The sequence below is a fragment of the Labrus bergylta genome, chromosome 11 (assembly GCF_963930695.1).
Source record: "Labrus bergylta chromosome 11, fLabBer1.1, whole genome shotgun sequence".
Taxonomy (NCBI): domain Eukaryota; kingdom Metazoa; phylum Chordata; class Actinopteri; order Labriformes; family Labridae; genus Labrus; species Labrus bergylta.
The window spans coordinates 15,071,303-15,090,516 of NC_089205.1; the positions used below are offsets into that span (position 1 = coordinate 15,071,303).

Here is a 19,214-nt window from a genome sequence, read left to right on the forward strand (position 1 = left end):
GGTCTTATGGGGCTGTTTTAGTCTGGCAGTGTGCTGGCTGTGTGATGGCTCCTGCTAGTGTGTCATGGTATTCACACAGACTACTGGTTTGCTGTATGAGAAACTGCTGTCAGCCGTCACATTCTTTTTAAGTTCTGCCCAAAATAAGGCCATTAACTACCTGTTAAAAACATTTCTTTGATTAATTAATGTCACAAGGATCAATTGTCTCCAGGAAAGGGCAAAGAGGTGTGTGTTCAACTTACACGTCAATCAAATATACATATTAATCACTCTTCACTTAACAGGCTGTTTGCCATGACTTTACAGAGCTGGTTTTGGGGTTGAATCTTTAGAAAGCAATCATATTTAATGTTAATACGGGGTGTATAATTTATATTAAGCCGCAAAAAATGACTGTACAGAGGGAAGAGGGAGACAAAGTGAATGAGAGATCCTCTCTGGAGTCGAGAACACCAAAGCTTTTATTATCGGGGGTCGCGACTCAAAGAGGTTGCAGTGGAGAGCTGTCTTATGATTATGCATTGTGTTTATTGCTAAGAGGTGGTGCAAATACACTAAGATAAGTGCGTTGAAAGTAACAGATCAAAGTAGGAGAAAGAGGGAGTTGATGTGTTGAATTTCAAATTCATACTCTGAAACCACTTTGTTTGATGTGATAAGGGTGGTGGGATGTAGACTTCTATTGAATACACAAGTCGACAGCAGTGCTTTTTAAACATCTGAATATGCTGTGCTACTGACCTTCACAAGTAAATGCTGGAACACTGAGAGCGAGATCTTTTTTTGCGGAACAAATCCCAGTGGCGCTCACATTTGAGTGCAGTGTTTTTTTTTTTTTTTTTCCAGGGCTACTTCGGTGCAGTTTAGTATTCACAGCTTCCAGATGCTTTTCCAGGGTTGCAGAAATTTTAGTGCTTTTTAGTGCTACTGACACATGAATCCATCCACAGAATCACTCTCACAGTCCAGGAGGGACACACTCATTCATGCTGGAGTATCAGCTAATGCTTCATATGGTCCTCGTAAATGCACACATATCACATTTAAAATAATATATATACAGCCGTATCTTCTTTCTAAGGGACCAAAGACACCTCACAGCACAATGCAGCTGGAGCTCAGGCATGCTGGGTAATCCTCCACACATCCTGATTGCTTTTCTTCTTACATATTACACATCTATTCCTTTCTTCCAACTCCTCCTCTTTTCCTGCCCGTTGTCTTCACTCTCCTCTCTCTTTTTTAAATCCCTTTCTTTTCCCTTTATCCTTTCCCCTCCTTTTCTTCATAAAGCTGCTTATCGTGTACAACCCGTCTCCCCCTTTTTTGCTCCCCTCCCTGAACAGTTCAATTCAAGGAGCAATATTGGGGCACTAAAACCAACGCTGCGGATTATCTAATCTGTAAATATCTATCTATCTGCACATGTATTTACATTTGGAATGATACCACTGATCCTTAGTCTTTCTCTCTCTACCTTGAATACTCTTATGTTATATTTCCCCTATCTTATCCTTTCAAGTTTTTCTTTTCTCATTTAATTGTCTGCCTTTGTCTGCACCTTCCTAAAGCAAGCATTGTTCACCTTGTCACGCTCTTGTAGGACACGTATCTTTCATCACCACAGCTCAGACAACATGCAGCAGGATGCACAGACATATAAGCGAGGCACACATATTTCAGCTCCATATGGGTTCTTTCCTTTTTCTTCGTTTGGCTCTTTGTCACTCACACAGCTGGAAACTCATGTGTTTTAAAGAGAGCAGGATCCAGCAGTCATGTGTCAGAGAAACACCGCTGTCCTTTTAAGATACTGTTTTTAAGTGCATGTGTGTGAGAGAGATGAGACCCAAGACAGTTTGATATAAATGCAGTAATGTATGCATGGCCATGCCTACTTACATCACTGCACCTCAGCCAACAGATGTGACACACTGCAGATTGAAGTCAAAGCATGTCCCATCAGCCCACATGGAGAGAGCTGCTGCATCTCCTCTACATTAAGGTTGTAAAAACAAATATAGTCTCTAAGTGTCTCACTGTGCCCTTTTAGCCCACGTCAATGAAATAAACGGAGTAATTACCAGCAGGGACTCTTACATGTTGCTTAAAAAATGGCCGAATATGGAAGCTGTTGCAGTAAGAAAAAGACTAGATTATGCAGCAGTTGACGTGCACTGTTTGAATGAAGAGACAGTGAATGCTGTAAAGATGTGACATATGTTTTATGTTGTCTCCTAAGTCATTGCAAGGTTACTCTGTGTGGGTGCTAAAAGACATCGAAATGTCACTTTTCAGTACAGCTCTGTTTATGGCAGAGAAATGTAACATATGTCCCTTAAATCAAAAAGGAAAAACAATCTCATATTTTTCAACAAAATATTAAATATTAGCAATGTAACAACACCTTGCAATACAATTAAAACATCAATACACAAATGGACAATTTAATTTAAATCGATGTATTGCAACACTGATTTTTAACCAGCAAATTTTGTTATCTGCTTTTTGCGTCTGTTGGTCAAGATCAGTAGATGAAGAAGAGAGGCATACAGATTAAGTGGAAGTGAATGAAGATTTTGAGGATAAGAATTAATTTAGTGGGACACGAATGGCCTATCAGTTGGGTCTCGCACCATTTGCGGAGGCTATCATGCTCTAAGCGGGCGGCCGAGGTTTAAATCTGACCCGTGGTTCCTTTCCCGCATGTCATCCCTCTCTAACTCCATGGTTTCCTACTCAATCCACTGTCCTATCAGATAAAGGCATAACAGCCCAAAAAATAAATACAAATAATAGGTTTAGTTTTAAACTGAGGGTGTACAATGATAATGATAATAATAATTAGTATACAGCCTCAACATGTAAAAGTATTACTAATATCATTTTAAAAAAATTTCATTGTCTGAGAATTGTATTAAAAGAATCATATTCTTTCAAAAAAAATTACTTCAGTCTCATTTCTTTATAAGAAAACAAAAAATCCTAGATAATGGATATATATATATTGTATTTTAAACTCAGTATGGTGATATGTATAGTATTGTGTGTAGTTGAGTGTATTGTAACTTCCCAATTAAAAAGTACTCCTAGCAGCTAATAAACTAAGCTTAGCATACAGATTGGAAACAGGGAAGCAGTTAGCTTGGCAGCAACTTCTCTAGCCTGTTCCAGAAACAAACTCTGTATGGAAAATTGACATTTTGGTTTATGTTTGAGTCTACTGTTACTGAGCTGAAATGAATATGTGTTGCGTTGGACAGAGCCTGGCTAGCTGTTTCCTACTGATTTTAGCTTCAAGCTAAGCTAATAAACTGTCTGTAGCTTCATTTTTAAGAATACCATATACAGGATTTTGTTCAGCTAAAATCTCTGAAAGAAAAAAAAATGAGTTCCTTCTCCAAACTCTACCTTCAACTTTGTTCCCTGTACAAAGTCATGCTAACTGAAAACTGCACATATGGCCTCCTCACTCTCTCTACACTTGTAATCATATGACACGGACATATTTCAGTCAAGATAATCAGCCCTTAATGTTCCTTTCTGACCATGACACTTGATCACGAATAAGGAGGAGAGAAGAGCAATGAAGAGTGTCTTGAAGGAGGGAAAAGCATGTACCATCCGTTCATCATGATCATCATTATCAAGGTGTCTGCAGAGCATCTACCAAGCTTCATTCACTTTTACGACTGAGAAAGAGAGCAATGAAACCAGGATTTATGGCTTAAGGTGGCAGTTTTTCTAAAGGAATGCGATCGTAATGTGAACTCATTGTAATTTATTATGTAATCTCACATGATTCAAACAGGTTGATGTGGATAAAAAATATGCTTTGAATCACTGATTCTTAATTCTAAACCTTGTTGAAGTCTTTTTGAATTCAAATGTCAGAACAAAGGCATGAATCAGAATCATCTTGCCAATATTGAGCTAATACTGTGCAGTCTGGGGAGGTGATGCAGAATCAGCCATCATATGTTCGATTGATGATATGCAAATGGATGTAAGCACAGAACACTGAGCTACTGTAGTAGGTGCCTTTGAAAGATTTGTATAACCTTGAAACATTTTAATTGTAAAAGAATATCATGTTAATGAATACATCCCATTGCCTAATCCTGCTTCCCCAACTAGCCAATAAGCTTGTTATACTGTCCTATAATTAAAATGATACGTGATGAATGAAACTAAACTAAAACATCTGCAACCAGAGAATCTAAAGGCTAAGATAAAAATAGAAGACATGCTGCTATTCTCCTCTTAACTTTAGAGCATATCTGAGGACACTTTATGATGCAGTCTTCATGGAGTTTTTTTTTATTTTGAATGGGAACTATTTTTATCCCAGGCTTTTAGTTTGTGTCTCTTCCAATATCTGGTATGTGTGTCCGTCGGTGTGTAAGAAACAGACAAGATGGCTTAAACAATCACCAGCAATAACTGTGCGTGGGAACGTGTGTTTGTGTAACAGCTCCAAGTGTCTGACATCTGCAGTCACACTCATGATGTTCAAGCTGTCATTAAAGAACACACACACACAAACACACACGCACATGCACATGCACACTTTGTTCATAGGTGTAGATAATGAGATAGCTATGATAGCTTTGGTACCTGCTGTAGTTCTTCCTGTGTTTGTGTACAGGACCAGAACAAATGACTGAAGATTCATTGCTTTTATTACTGAGTGAGCACTGAAAGTGCTTTTGTCATTGGTTATTGATGTGCAGCTTTACACTAGAAACAGTTCAGATGATTGGAGGTTCCGAAAACATCTTGTCAACATCACTTACAAGAGAAATAGTCTTAGTCAAAACCTAGCCAGAGTCACTGTTATTTTGTTGCTTCTTGTCCTTTGAGTTATAGATAATTCATACAGACATTATACAATGTTTTGTTTGAGTCTGCTGATGACCGGCATTGACAAAACAAAGGCCAAACAACTAAAATAATGAAAGGAAAAATAGAATGGGATGTGTAGATATTTGAATAAACCAAGCAGAAGTTTAACTCTGTATCATTTCTCTCATTTTTCACATTGTTTTCTCCTTAACCAGAACACGATCCCAACAGTTTGTTTATGTGGGTGTACATTTCTGGTTGCAAGGCTGAATAATTTGGCCAAACTGAAATCTGCTTGGAATTGTTCAATCAAGTCAAGTAATACTGGGAATGGAAAATCGATTAAATGCACTTAGTTATTCAACACCACTGCACAAAGGATGAACCTGATTCAACTGCTGCAATTAAGGGACAAGAGTAACTGATGCTAATTATATTCAAGGGAATAATGGCGGAAGGCTTATTACATACACTTTTGCACATGAGGTTTTTCCATTTCTTAAGTTATGTCTAAATGAGTCAAATGTAGTTGGAGGGATGATTGGACCATTTCTTTAAATGCAGTCCATGAAAGACCACTGTAATGGTAACCTAATGGATTATGTGTTGAAAGATCAGGTGTAGCCCAGAATGATGACGTAGTAAGGGGAAAATGTAAAGGATTGGTCACCATATGATCAAACTTTTAGCACTATTTATTGAGTTGTGCTGTTTTTGGACAACATCTACATTCAGGTATATAACATTTGATAGTTCTATAACTGGCAGATTTTTTGGTTTATTGGTGAAGAAGTGGAGAGCTTCATTGCAGAATTTTTACCACTTAAGGGAAAACGACATCGACTATATTAAATTTAAACTAGACTGGGAAGATTTGCAATTCAGAACCCTGTCAAGCCTGAAACCATGGTGAAGCCCCCCTTTTGGACATCAAGTCCATCCCTGAGGCTGTGGTGTTAGTTCAAAACCACATCCTTGCCCAAAATATTATATTTTCCTCCAGTATTCGATCACTGCCTCAGGCAGACAGCAAAAATACATATGGACAGACAACTATGAGAGAAGGGGCGACTCAGAAACAAACATGGGGGCATGGAGTTGCATTCCCGTTGTCTGCTGTGATACTGTCAGCGGAGAGTAGTGACAAAGCAGATTATTTTGCCAAGGTATCTCTCTAATTGTCTCCCTGACAGCAATTAGATGGTGCTCGTTAAAGCGCTGCCCTCATTAGGTTACAGAGCTCTTGCAGCAGGAAAGTGGAAGCCTGTCTAAAACTATGGGGCAGGATCCAAAATTGGTGGACAGCCAAGGTGAATGCCTGGGGGTCACCGTATGTCACGCCAATTAATGAGACCCATTCTTTGGGTGAGAGAACTTCCCATTTGGCTGCTTGTTTGGTGAGGGTTCAGGGGCTAATCAGCAGATTACTCACCTGATAAGTGGACTGGAGTAAAGGTCCTTAAGGTCCTCAGCGGTCCAATCCAGTGGAAAGCAGTGGATATAAGAATAGACAAACTAGACCTGCAGACAAGGAGCCTGTCTAGTTTTGTCCAGCTAAGTCTGGTAACTGCAGTCTTAATCCTTTACCAGTGTAATCAACCAGTACAATTCCAGTTCAGGCTCCACTTGGGCTCAGGTCTGCACGTGTCAAGCCAGTTCAGTTCCCTTACTGGACTTCTTATTGGGAGAGAACCAGGTCCAGTCCAAGTTAAGATCACCAATTATTTTGAAAGTCCCTTAAGTTCAGTTGCAGGTAGAGAGCCATAATATGTTGAGTGTTGAGCATATGTTCAAATCCAAAGCCAGACCCATCCAGATATTATGTGATATTACTCACTTTAACATAATTTAGATCCAGGTTGAGTGTGATAATCTATGCATTCAACTTTTAATGATTATTCTTTACAACCATTTCAGCATCTGTCCGTGCTGTCAATGCTTTCCCAGACGGTGTGCAGTTCATTCACATTTTGTTTCTAGTTTTATGTTGACATATCCATTTTCTTCTTTATGTTGCTTTGAAATGACGTTTAGCCATTGTACCAGCTTCGACACTGATACAGTTGTTGAAATGCCAAAATGTCAGCATTTGAGTCTGCTCCATTTCAATATAATTGACTGAAGATGTACACCCCAATAGCTGGATCCTGCAGCAACTGGGTAGTCAACAGCCCAACGGATCGAGGGCCTTTACACAAATCCAGTCACAAGAACCGAGATGAGCAGTCATAAGTAAACCAGACGATACAGGTCTCTAACCGCATGGTGCTCATGGAAACAAAGAAATGGGTACAATAAACAGGAGATACAGGAGGGGAGCTATAGGGCCTTTTTTTCTTCAGAGTTTGCACCAGCTTCACCCTGGTGGTGATGTCTATTCTTCACATCTGCCACTCAGGTCAACGTCATCAGGGTTCTAGAAAACAATAGAGAAAGAATGTAAGATTTAGGAGTAGAACATTTGATGCACTGTCAATACAAGGATAACAACATCAGGGGCAAAGGGAACTTCTGTAACAAGGGGGTTAAAACAAAAACAAATTAGGGATCTGGAGTAAAACATCAGGATTTGAGAAAAGGATAAAAATAGACAACAAAATATTCCACTAACAGCTAATGATTTCCAACCCAGATTCCACCTCACAAACTATTATTGGCAGTTATCGTCCCAATATTATCGTCCCAATTAGATAGAGCCCTTGTGTTCGAACTAACTTATTGGGCTAGGCTGCAACAGGCTGAAATCAGCTTTTGCAGCATTTCTGTCCAACACATTGTCTTTTAGTGGTACTAAAATGTGACTTTTGGAGAAACATGTTCTTTTTGAGACAAAGTATAGTAGATAAAGCGTAATTAAATAAAGCAAGAACTTGTATATGCAACCCTAAAATAAATTCAGAAAATTACCTTTTGATAAAATAGGGTAAATGAATGGTCTTTGACACACTACTTCAGGCCCCCCTTCATAGCAGCCTGTCCTAACTACACAAGGGAGCGTAAGCAACAAAATCAGTGTAGTTCTATTGCTATTGTAGTGTCCTAACTGCCGTCGAGCAATGCAGTGTGAAATGGTACGCTTTATTTACCCTGAAGCCCAAATTCTATTTTCCTCTCTGTCGCTCCTGTAAACGGACGAGGAACAAGGTAGGAGGGTGCTCTACAAGGCACAGGCACGTGCTTTTCTCCCTCAACAGAGCGTCTTAGCTTGTTTTACAAAGTTGAGATAGTGGAGCATCAATAATATCCACAGCTGTGATTGAAATGTTGTGATCTGACTTAAGTTAACCACGGGCCCTTTATTGACAAGCGTTCGAGAGTTGTGATTTCAATAAACAGTATGTCGATTTGTCCACACTCAACACAAAAACCCTAGATATCATGCCGTTTGTAAGGGCAAATTGAATTTCACAGAGCAAAGAATGAATTAAATTTAATATTTATAGGCTGCAAAACATTCTGGACACGTCCCAGACTGAAAGCACAATACTGCATGTGTTTTTGAACTGGTCAACAAAAAGCTTTAGTCATGTTACTTAGAAGGTCTTTCCTTTTTTTGAGTCTTCATATCTGGTTCTTTTCATATATGACAGCTGTGTAAGGATGTCACTGCTGTGTAATCTGGAGATGCAACAAATGCCTGTGTAAGAGAAGCATGCTGACACGGGAAAGCAAAGAAGTGCAGTAGCTTGAAGTGATGAAGCTGTGCTTGCTGTTGTAGCATACTGCAGAAGCTGTTATTTGTAATGCTTGTGTCAGGAGAGCGTTTCTAAACTGTATTTGTCAGGAGGAATATTTCTTAACCACATTTATGTACAGCCGATGCTTATTGTGTCAGTTTAAGAATGAAGCAGAGCCTTCTTAATGTCTCGGTTCGTGTTCATCCGTCACCAATTCTGCACATCTCCACTCTTTTTCCTCCTCCATCACCCCCTCTCTCCCCCTCTTTATCCTCCATCACTCTGTGCATGGTGCAGATGGATGGCGACACAGAGAGGAGAAAGGCAGTGTGTGAGGATGATAGTGCAGTGTGAGTGGTAAGGAGATGGATAGAAAGGACATAAGAAATGAGAAATAACATTCACAGACAAAGGTGTTATAAATTGAAAACAAACAGGAATAGGAAAGGTAGGCCGATGCAGGATTAAAGAGAAACAATAAATAAATACAGAGCATTAGTCAAGAAGAATGTGGAAGTAGAAAGGAGAGAGCAGGATAGAGAGCACTGAGCAATACAAATTAATGCAATCGAGATAACCTAGAAAAGACAGGGGGGAAAAAAAGGACAAGCTTGGTGTGGAGTAAAATGTCGAGGAAAACTTTGAAAAGCATCAACTAATTAAAATTGAAACGAGATGTTCAAAGAAATAAAGAGATTATTAGTATTGACAAATACAGAGAGGGGAAATGTTATAATTAAATGAAGGCAAAAAAAAAAACTACTGATGAGGAGCAAAGGAATTGAATGAAAGCTTCAGGTCACCCACATAACAAAAAGTAAATAACCGTTTTCTTTTCTTCTACGTTGACATGCAGATGGCCTTAAACTTCCCAGAGACTCCTGCTTCAACACCAATTAGATAAAAGTGAAAGGAACTGCTTATGATATCCAAAGAAATACAACAAAAGAACACACAAAGCATTTAAGTAGTGTCTCTATTACTATAGCTGAACTACGTCAAATATGATCTATGGATACAATATAACTAGAGACACTAGGCTGCAATAATTATTTTTGTAATCACTCACAAATATGTAAGATTGTCTCCGATCCCCTAGCTCAGACATTCATAGAAGTTGAGAGTGTCTGACGATTAAATCTCTATTCTTTGGGTCCCGATTTGATTCAGAATTTATTTTGGATTCAAAAACGATTCTGGATTCATGATTCAAAATCTATTTTTCAATTAGTACATACTTCACGATCAACTCCAGTCATCTGTGAGACTGGCTGAATTTCTTGCTGCTCCATTGAGCATTCTACCGAGTTAAGAGCTAGCCTTCACATTAATTGATTTTTTTTCCCAAACTCAATTTACTGCAATACATCAGATAAACAAGCCTTGAATCTTCACATTCCAAATGCTGGATACAATACTTGGATTTCTTCTCAAAAATTATTTAAATGATGATTATTTAAATAGAAATTAAAAAGTCAATCTAGTTATCAGTAGACCAGCTAGTTATTTCAGCTCTTGTGTAACGTGTCTTGTTAAAATGTTTAAATGGTATTTGTCTGTGCTCTCAGAGCCACAGAGGAAATTCTATATTTCTAGTGGATGCAGGCAGAAGGCTCAAAGATTGATAACTCATAACCTCAGCACACAAAATCTCTGGAGGAAAGAAACAATGTTTTTATTATGTGAGTTGACCCTGACTAGATATCAAACAAGCCTAACTAAATGGTCAGATGACAGCGTGCTTCAGGAAACTGCAGGAGGGACAGACTGGTAAGGAGTAGTAACACGGGGAAGAAACGGGAATAACAACATTAGAGAAGGCAACAAAATCAAGGAGGTTCTCAAGATTTTTAGTGCCAGTCATTACTCTTTGCGTGTAGTGTTGGCGCACTCTCTTTGCGAGGACGAGCTCAGATCTTAAAGTCTCTCCATTCGACACTATGAAGGCGCCTGTCGTCTGCTGCTGGAGGCATCCGAGAGATAGAAAGAGAGCAAGAGCAGATATGGAGAAAGAGAGAAACATTGAACAAGTGAGAGAGACAATAAGAAATGGGGGGGGGGGGGGGGGGGCAGTGACACAGATGCAGCAAACCAGCACTGAAAATTGGGGTAAAGAGAGAGAGAGAGAACAAGGAAGCAAAAATGTCAGAACAGTCATGAAGTTGGTGAAGAAGAAAAACGAGAGGAAGTGACAGAGAGAGCTTGAGAAACACAGCAAGAGGAGAGAGAGAGAGAGAGAGAGAGAGGGATTTTCGAAGAGATGGATTTAGAGAGACAGACAGAGGTGAAGAATGAGGCCGGGCATATGGGATGACACTGAAAGGAGCGATGATAGATTAAGATACACCGAGGACAGACAGGCTACAGGGTCATGGAGGGGCCATTGGGAGAACACAAATATGCTCTTTGCACAAAGTTACACACATCTTGTTCTTTGCATGAAATTTATTTTTTCTGTTTGGCTTCACCTTGTGGGATGATTTTGTGACTCAAATTGGATAAACCTTATCACAATACACAGACGCATACACTGACCTGCGAGGCTTCAGTACTGGACCCTGAGCTTACAAACACTTGTTTTTGCTACGTTCAAGAGTTTATTTTTTTATAGATTTTTACAATCATTATCTGAAGGCTTGTCCTAAAATTAACCTAGATGTAACTCTCTCTCAATAAATACTTAATGATACACCTGCAGGGGACCCCATAATGTGACTGTGTAGAGATTTTTGTCCCCATAACACGATTAAAACAAGTATACACACACACACACACACTCACTCACTCCCTGTTTGCTTGGCTGTTCTTGAACTAATAGCACTTTGCTTGACATAATCATAATATGTTTGTGTCAAGCATATAATTACTGCTAATCCTGATAGAAAATTTCCCACTTAGTATTCAGGTTAAAGAGCTGCTTCTAGTGCTGAATCCACACAAGCATCCTGACACAAGCTAGATTTTGAGGAGACACGAGTGCCAAACATATTTTCGACTGTGTCTACTACTTCATTGATCTTCTCACTTGATTAATGGCTGGATTCAGATATTCTCTTTATTTGCTTCAGTGGGAAATGTCTTTTTTAACCCCACTGCAGAGAGAAGATAGAATTCTGTACGAAAAAGGATACAACTTGAGACTGTAACAGCTCTATAACCGATACTAACTTCCACAAATTCCCCCAAAAAATGGCTCACTTTTCTTCTTTGAAGTCAAAATAGGGTCAAATTAGAAGAAAAAAAGTTGTGAAGAATATTTAATGTTTCCTTTGTAAGGTTAACATACTTTAGTTACCATACATCAAGAAATATTTTCCATCCATGAAAAATCCTAAAATAATGGTTAAAAGATAATATTTTGATATTGCAAATTACTTACCTAATTTATATTGGCCTATATGAATGTTAACAGAAAAGTCCATACAAAGCAGGGGGAATATAACCCACAGTGTGTCTATTTTTTCATGTGAGGTCACCCATTTGACAACCGTGGGCCTTTAATGGGGTCTCACTGCATATCTGTCAGATGCTCTGTTCCTCAGGTGCTCTGACTCACTGTGGCTCTCTCTCTGATCAGATCAATGTTGCTTTTCTCTGCAATGCAGCAACCAGTGAAACACATCACAGACACAGCTACACCCTGAGAAAACCCAAACAGCCTTTGTACCAACATGAGAATGATCCCCTGTTGAAGTTTGCCCTCAAATTTCCAACAATCCCATAACCAACGAGAGGTAACAAAAGCACAAAGGCCAGCGGAGACCTTTATCCTTCTGGGTAAAAATAAAAACTACAATAACCGTCTTGTTTGTCTGTCTTGTGGTTGCCTGGGATGCCTTTTGGAAGTTCCTTTGACTGTCACGTCATTTAGTTGAGGTTAGCATGAGGTTAGAGCGGTTAATTAAGCCTTAAGGGGACTAGTGTTTCAGATTGTGCATATGGTGGCATCTCTTCGCGACAACAAAGTTTAATTCTAGAGAGTTCTTGAACCAAGTTTTCCAAAAGATTCCCCTGTTCCAGCCATAATGAACACTCTTCAGCTCCAGTACTTTGTGACTCCTATTTAGCTATAAACCTCGCAGAACATTTGCTGAACTACATGTGCCCAAACTTCTCCCCCTGCTTAGTTTGGAAAGAACTCTATTATACTGTTTCTTAAGCCAGTTAACTTCCATGGTAGCTTGTTAGATAGCTTTGCGGCATGACACCATCAAAATCAGTGTGACTCTTCTTTCATGAAATAATTATCAAATAGGATTTCAGCTATGTCCGGCAAACTTAATTGTGTTATAAATGTCAGACTGGCTAGCGATCCAGCAGAGTTCACTGAGGTGAACACTTTCCCTGAACTCTCCAGCTAAGCTGCTCAGTCTGCACAGATCCCTCATCTGCTCCCTTCTATCAATGTGAGGCTCAATGACACCTCATTTCAACCCATTCAGAGAGGCCAATTGAATGACATATCAGTGCTGATAAAGTATTTTGACTCAGCTGTTTAAGCCACTCATGTGAAAGTGTGTCTCCATTTATGCAATCAAATGAAACCCCAATTTCCTGAGTGGATTAGCGTTAAGGGGTAAAGTGCATTGGAGTGGGTTTAGTGTGGTGAAAATCTCCCCAAAAAGAACATTCAAATGCCCTTGTGGATCCCCATTATTACTAAAGCACTATAGGGCATTTCAAGTGATCTTTGTGAGCATGTGCAAGCCATTTTGATTCATGAGAAGAGCCATGGTCTGATTACATAAAAAGTAGACTTTATCTAATAGCCTTTGCTGGCAAAAACTAAGTTACATAAAAGCAATATACTGTGAGTTTGTTGCATGTCAAGTAAGTATATCATAATATTATGTCTTCCCCCACAATCACATTTTTTGCACTCCTCCATTATTACATGGAACTCCCAATAATAATCCTATGATATTACATTTTTACTTGTGAGAATGTGCCGCTATCACTCAATTTGTGTCTTACCAAAAGTCCATAGATGTTCTAAAACCAATTTTCTGTCAGTAAGCCATTGGCCACTACCAGAGAAGCTCAAAATACTTAATAACTAAAAATACAAGTTGGCACAAGACGCTTATACATGAGAAGACACGAGAGGCAAAAGATCAGCAGACGCTGAAAAGAGGGCCTAAACTCAAGTAGAGCAAATAGTTCTAAAGCTGGAAATTAATCATTTACAGTCCAGCAAATTGGGTTGTGACTGTGTCATTTACACTTACTGAAACATCTCACTGAAATTAGTTTTTGGGTTACACGAGGGACTTTTTAATTTCTAAATCAGAAAATAAGCATTCCATCATGAATCTTGATTCACTTGCTAAGGTCATCCAAGGTTTTATTGGTCTGAACTCTCTTATATAACCCATAATAAAACCCTTTATTGAGCCATTTTATCATGTAAAAATTGGTTTCCTCTGTTTCCACAGCATTCCTCACCATTGTGAAGGAGTCTTTGTAGATTAATGTATGGATATTTAAATCACAGCTTTCCTGCAATTACTGCTTTGCTTCTTACAGCCCACACACTGCATTTTACTGGTAATGCGGATTTCTAACTCTATTACCAAGCCCTCTCTTCATGCACTGTCTTATACTGCAATGTATACATTAATTATGTCTGTGACTGCATCACTTGTCATGTGCATTATGCATATCATGCTGCCACTAAATAATGTGTCTGCAGGTTTGTGCTTTGTTACCCCTGGAGAGGTTCAATTACACCCCAGCCATATCGAAAGCCAGTTTCTTGGTTTTAAATTGAGAGCACCCTAGGGGGGCTGAATCTGAACTTTGGGTGCAGCTCCATAAGAATTCATGAATTCACTGAAGTAAAAGGTTTACAGGGTTTGTTGTACAAAGGCAGGACACTCTGTTATGACTAACAAAAACACACATTCATTTCATTTGAACCTCCTTAAGATATTTTAATTTAAACTAAAGGGAAAATTAGGGTCATTGTTTCCTTTCAACTTAGACTTTGATTCGGGCAACCTTAAGTAGCCTTTGTTGGACTGAAGTAACTTTGTAACTTATTCACTCTTCAGCACTCTGGTTGTGTCATTCCTAATGGTCAACAAGCCTCCTTGGGGTGCTTGAAGTCTAATAGTTTGTAGCACCCTAATGGAGAACACCAGGAATGCTAACCTGAATTATGTTAGCTATGGTGCGATGGGTGATTCCACCTGCATTTTAAAATGCTTCACTCCTACACTCCAACCCACATAGATTCCTTTTTTACTCCAATAAGTCATTGACAATGGTCAAAATGGGTAATTTCTGGCACCAAGGTTGCAAAATAACTCAAGAGTTTCTCAAACTTCTTTAAAGGCTTAAAATATTTTGAGTTAAGATGTGACATCTCCTGTGGCAAGAGCAGAAAGCAGAAAAGGAAAATCAATGCGTAAGGGAATTGTAAGGTTATCGGTAAATCCCAATGCACTGCCAGAAGACTTTACTTTTTCTTGTTTCATGTCAAAGAAACTATGAAGTGATTGTTTAAAAAGCATACTTAAGAGTTTACTGTAAATACTGATGGGAAATTGAACATGTGTCTTCCCTTCTGTCTCTATCACTGTCTTCCCAGTGCATTGTCTTGCCATCTCTCTTATTCATATTCACACTCGCTCACTTCCTCATGTTTCCACCCCGTCATTATCTTGCGCAATTCACACCCTCAAGTGCACATTGTCTATTTCTCAGACTACATCACTTTTGTTTTCAACTGTATTATTTTGTTCTTCCTTCTTTGCATGTTTGCCTCTGTCAACTTCTCTTTGGCCCTATGTTCATCCCAATGAAAAGCTCCCTCTTTGCCCTGCTGACTGGCTTCTCTATCTCTTAGTCCCTGTCTCTCTTCCTCTACTACCTGCCAGTTCCTTGGGGGAGGTGGGCTCTTTGGCAACAGATGACGGTCTGCTTTTCATCTCAATGGCGACCCTGGAGGTGAAGCGGGCATTTGTGGGCGAGAGCAACTCCTCATTGGCCAAGGAGTCAGTCCTTGTCATTGTGCTCCGTCCACTGCTCTCTTCCTCAACCAATGCCACAGTGTCTCTCAGTGTGTTGCTAGGCGACATAGCCCTGGAAGGGGATAGCACTTGGTCCTCCTGACTATCAGGCATTTTTGAGGCAGAGTGAGGAAGGACTTGAACTTGTCCACCCCCTCCTTGTCCATTGCTTTGCGGTCTTGCCGCACTTGCCACAATGGCTCCTTTTCCATGGCTTGCCCCTTGGTGGCTGTAAACCTTGTATCGTATCATTAAGATGATAATAAACACCAGCACTGAGGCGACAATAATCCCTCCAATGATGATGATCATGGTGCCTCCAAGGAAGTGGCTGTGCAATGCTTGGCACTGGCTGAACTCTGTGTCCGTGGTGAACGACAGACAGCCCAAAGGACGTGTTGCAGTCAATGATGTGATGACATCATCAAACACAGCCAGGACACAAAGATCGTAGTTCCGTCCTGCAGCGAGATCCCGAACCAAGAAGTCATTGCTGGTAGACGGAATCATCCTGCCAAGGCAAAGACAAAAGAAACACCAATAATTAGTGTCAAGACATCTTTAGCTTTTCTCTAATGTTCTGCAAGTTTTCAATGAGTCCCCAACATTTTTCAAAAATATTTTGTACTTATGTTCTGTTTCCTTAAATGCACCCACAGCCCACAGAAAAAAAGGATTAGTCAGTGCATCAAACTTAATCCAGATAGAGAACTGGAACACTTACATTACTAAAATCTTGTATTTCACCTCTGGATTCTACAGATATCTTTATAGGAATGCTTTACAGATGAGATGTGTTTATTGCAGGATTCAATCAGGAGTTTTACCTGGATAGTAAAATGCTATTGTAAAACTGGAAAGTAAAAAGCAGTGTTTGTTTAACAGTCCAGAGACTCTGTTTCATTTCAACACACCAAGCATCACCTTTACTTATCCCTGTCCCTGTGAAATTTACCTTTATATCTCTTGAGCAGGGTGAGAAATGAAACTAATGGAAGTCAACCAAGACAAGATTTTCAGGTAGGGTTAAGTTACCCTCTAAGATCTCTTACATGTGTGACATTGAAATGCAAAGACACTGGGATATGGTCACTATGTTCTCCTTAAAATTCTGTTAGAATATCTTGCAACCTGCGTTCTATGACTTATCCCTGTGGGGCTGCTCTGATGGACGCCAAATTGATGAACAATCAGAAAAGAGCTAAATCAGAAAGCCGAAACACCTGCTGACACACACTGTCCATTTCAACAACACAGTGTACCAAATCGAAAAAACCCCACAGTAATAAAACAAAAAAACCCATTCCCCAAAATATCTCATGATTACATCTGCTTGTATCACTCCCTTGTATTCTGCTGTGTGCTATTATGCGAAAGCTGCAGCGGTGACACAGCCACTATCATATTTCCATGCAGTCAGTGCTGTCTGAGGCACGACTACGGCAGCCACCTCATCGCTCTTATTTCCCCATGGAGACGGAATTCATAAGCCTGTGATCTGACAAACGCTTGTGCAGATCTGTCCCCCACAGCTTCAGAAATCACCCTCCTCTGATTAGACACAGCTCTCATTCTCACTGTTGTCGACTTCTATTTTGGTCTTTCCCAAGGTAAACAATGCGGCTTGCATTTATTTTCTAAGCAAGTTTACCGCCCTTTGGGATATTCCAGAGATAGGGGCTCACCCATGTAAGCAAGGTCGGTGCTTTTTCTATGCTTACCTTACTTGTTTTAACTCTCTATCTTCTTGTGTCTCTGCTTTCTCTAGGGCACTTTGAAATAAGGAGAGGAATTGTCGAACACCCATGTGTCATTGCTAAATATTATCTAAATCATATTTTCCTTCTGCTTCGTTCACATTTTCCCCAATGCACTTAAAGTCTTTCCAACTGTTCCCTTCCCTCTCTCATAAATGCATTTACACCTCTGCACTGAGACAGACAAGCTAAGCAGTATATTCAGAGTGAAATAGAGCTGAAACGAGGTTAGTGTGTATGTATGTGTGTGAGTAAGAGCGAGAGAGTGAGAGAGACAGCCAGTGGGCAGCAGGGTGTAGTCTCAGTGCCAAGCTCATCGATGGCATTGAACCTCCACCAGGAAGTATATCTTGGCAGATAGCTGTGTGTGTGTGTGTGTGTATGTTTCTGTGTGTGTGTGTGTGTGTGTGTGTGTGTGTGTGTTTGACCTTGTGTGGTTGTGAAGTCTGGTGTGGAAGGATCCTTGGACTAAGCTCTTAATAGGAATTGAACCAGGTAACTTGAACTGGCTTGATGTCTTGCAGAAGAGTTACAGCATGATTTGAGAGCAGGACTGGACTGTGGTTCCCGTAAACAATTTAAATAAAGATATTGAAGGAAAAAAAAAAAAAAAAAAAAACATTGCAACCAACACAGCCAGCAACCTTATTAAACTGATAAATAATTACAGACTGGGAGGCCTTTTAATATAGTTTGAATCAAATTATACCTTTGTTGTTTGTCTCTCCTCTCCTTTCTTCCCTCTGTTTCAGTGAGAAAAACTAAATCATGGTTTATTTGGGGGATTGACTTGGAGGAAACAAGTAGTTATTCAGGCTGACTTTCCTTAAAACTACAAGAGGGCTTCTTATCCATTATCCCAGGTCCAAAACATATATATGTTTGATCAAACTTCCTCCATGTTTTAGCTTTTCGTGAAAACACAAGCTCACGACACAAAGTGAGGTGTGTAAAAAGCTTCCCCAGGAGCAGGATGATCTGAGTCAAAGCACATTATGCAAAAGTCGTGACTGATTCTAATTAAATTGTCATGGAGACAGAGAGCAGCTTTCAGCATTTGTGACTAATTCACCAACTTACTTTAAGCAATACGCCTATAGCTATAGTTTGTATCAGTAATTAAGGACATATAAAGCATTTCACCATGAATTCCAATGCACGAGTTCTCATGTTCTTGTGCAATTCCTTCAATCTGTAAAGAGATTGTCCTCAATTTTTAAACTGAGAATCCACAGGAGAGGGGTTGTGACGTATTAGTTTGCAAGTGGAGTGCAGCAAAGATGAACGCACTCCACACCAGGCCTTGACATTTTCCACTTTGTTGTGTTTTGTTGTCAGTTTGTTTCAATTAAGTGATAGTATGTCATGATTGTTTGACTAGTTTTATTTCTGTTTTATGATGTTATTTCTCTGAACAAAATATGACAGATTCTTCCGCAGCCTCACAAACACGCAAAGCAAAACAAGTCACTTGGTTTTCATTTGGGAAAGTGCTGTAAAGTAGTCCTTGATCTTTATTGAGGATGCCTGCTTGAATGTGCATATGTGGATCTGTGGATCTGTCAATCTTCCAATTAACCCAAAGTGCAAAAATGAAGTGTTAAAGAAATATTAAGGATAAAAGCAGATTGTGGGGAAAGAGCCGTGGCTACTGAAAAGTACTTACAGACAAAGCATGAAAATAGCTAAACTTCAGGGCTAGAAGGTGATTAAGTTTCATTTAAAAAGTCATTGGTTTTCATTGTGTGTGGTAAATAAAATGGTAACTCACGATAAGTTATGCAGCCCACAATAGGGATAATACCACAATGCATTAAGTGATAATTGATTAAAATGCAAGGCAATAATTTAATCGTACAACCTAATATCTACTTAACTGAAGGATAGAAAATGCTCCTTAAAAATGCCGAGTGTATGAT

General features: G+C 39.5%; 1 protein-coding gene across 4 annotated transcripts in view; it reads right to left on the reverse strand.

Moving 5' to 3' along the window:
• Positions 1-6,637: 6,637 nt before the first annotated feature.
• The window catches only part of zgc:172282 (leucine-rich repeat and fibronectin type III domain-containing protein 1-like protein), a 166,502-nt gene continuing 153,925 nt past the window's right edge, over positions 6,638-19,214 (reverse strand). For 2 of the 4 annotated variants that reach the window (XM_065960391.1, XM_065960390.1), the window contains 3 exons: positions 15,400-16,049; positions 10,393-10,488; positions 6,638-7,264 (listed from right to left, as the gene is read on the reverse strand). In XM_065960391.1, the coding sequence (XP_065816463.1) occupies positions 10,436-10,488; positions 15,400-16,049 (703 nt within the window). In that variant the 3' untranslated portion in view covers positions 6,638-7,264; positions 10,393-10,435. The remainder of the gene's footprint in view (positions 7,265-10,392; positions 10,489-15,399; positions 16,050-19,214) is intronic. The other 2 variants (XM_065960392.1, XM_020639983.2) reach the window with 2 other exon arrangements.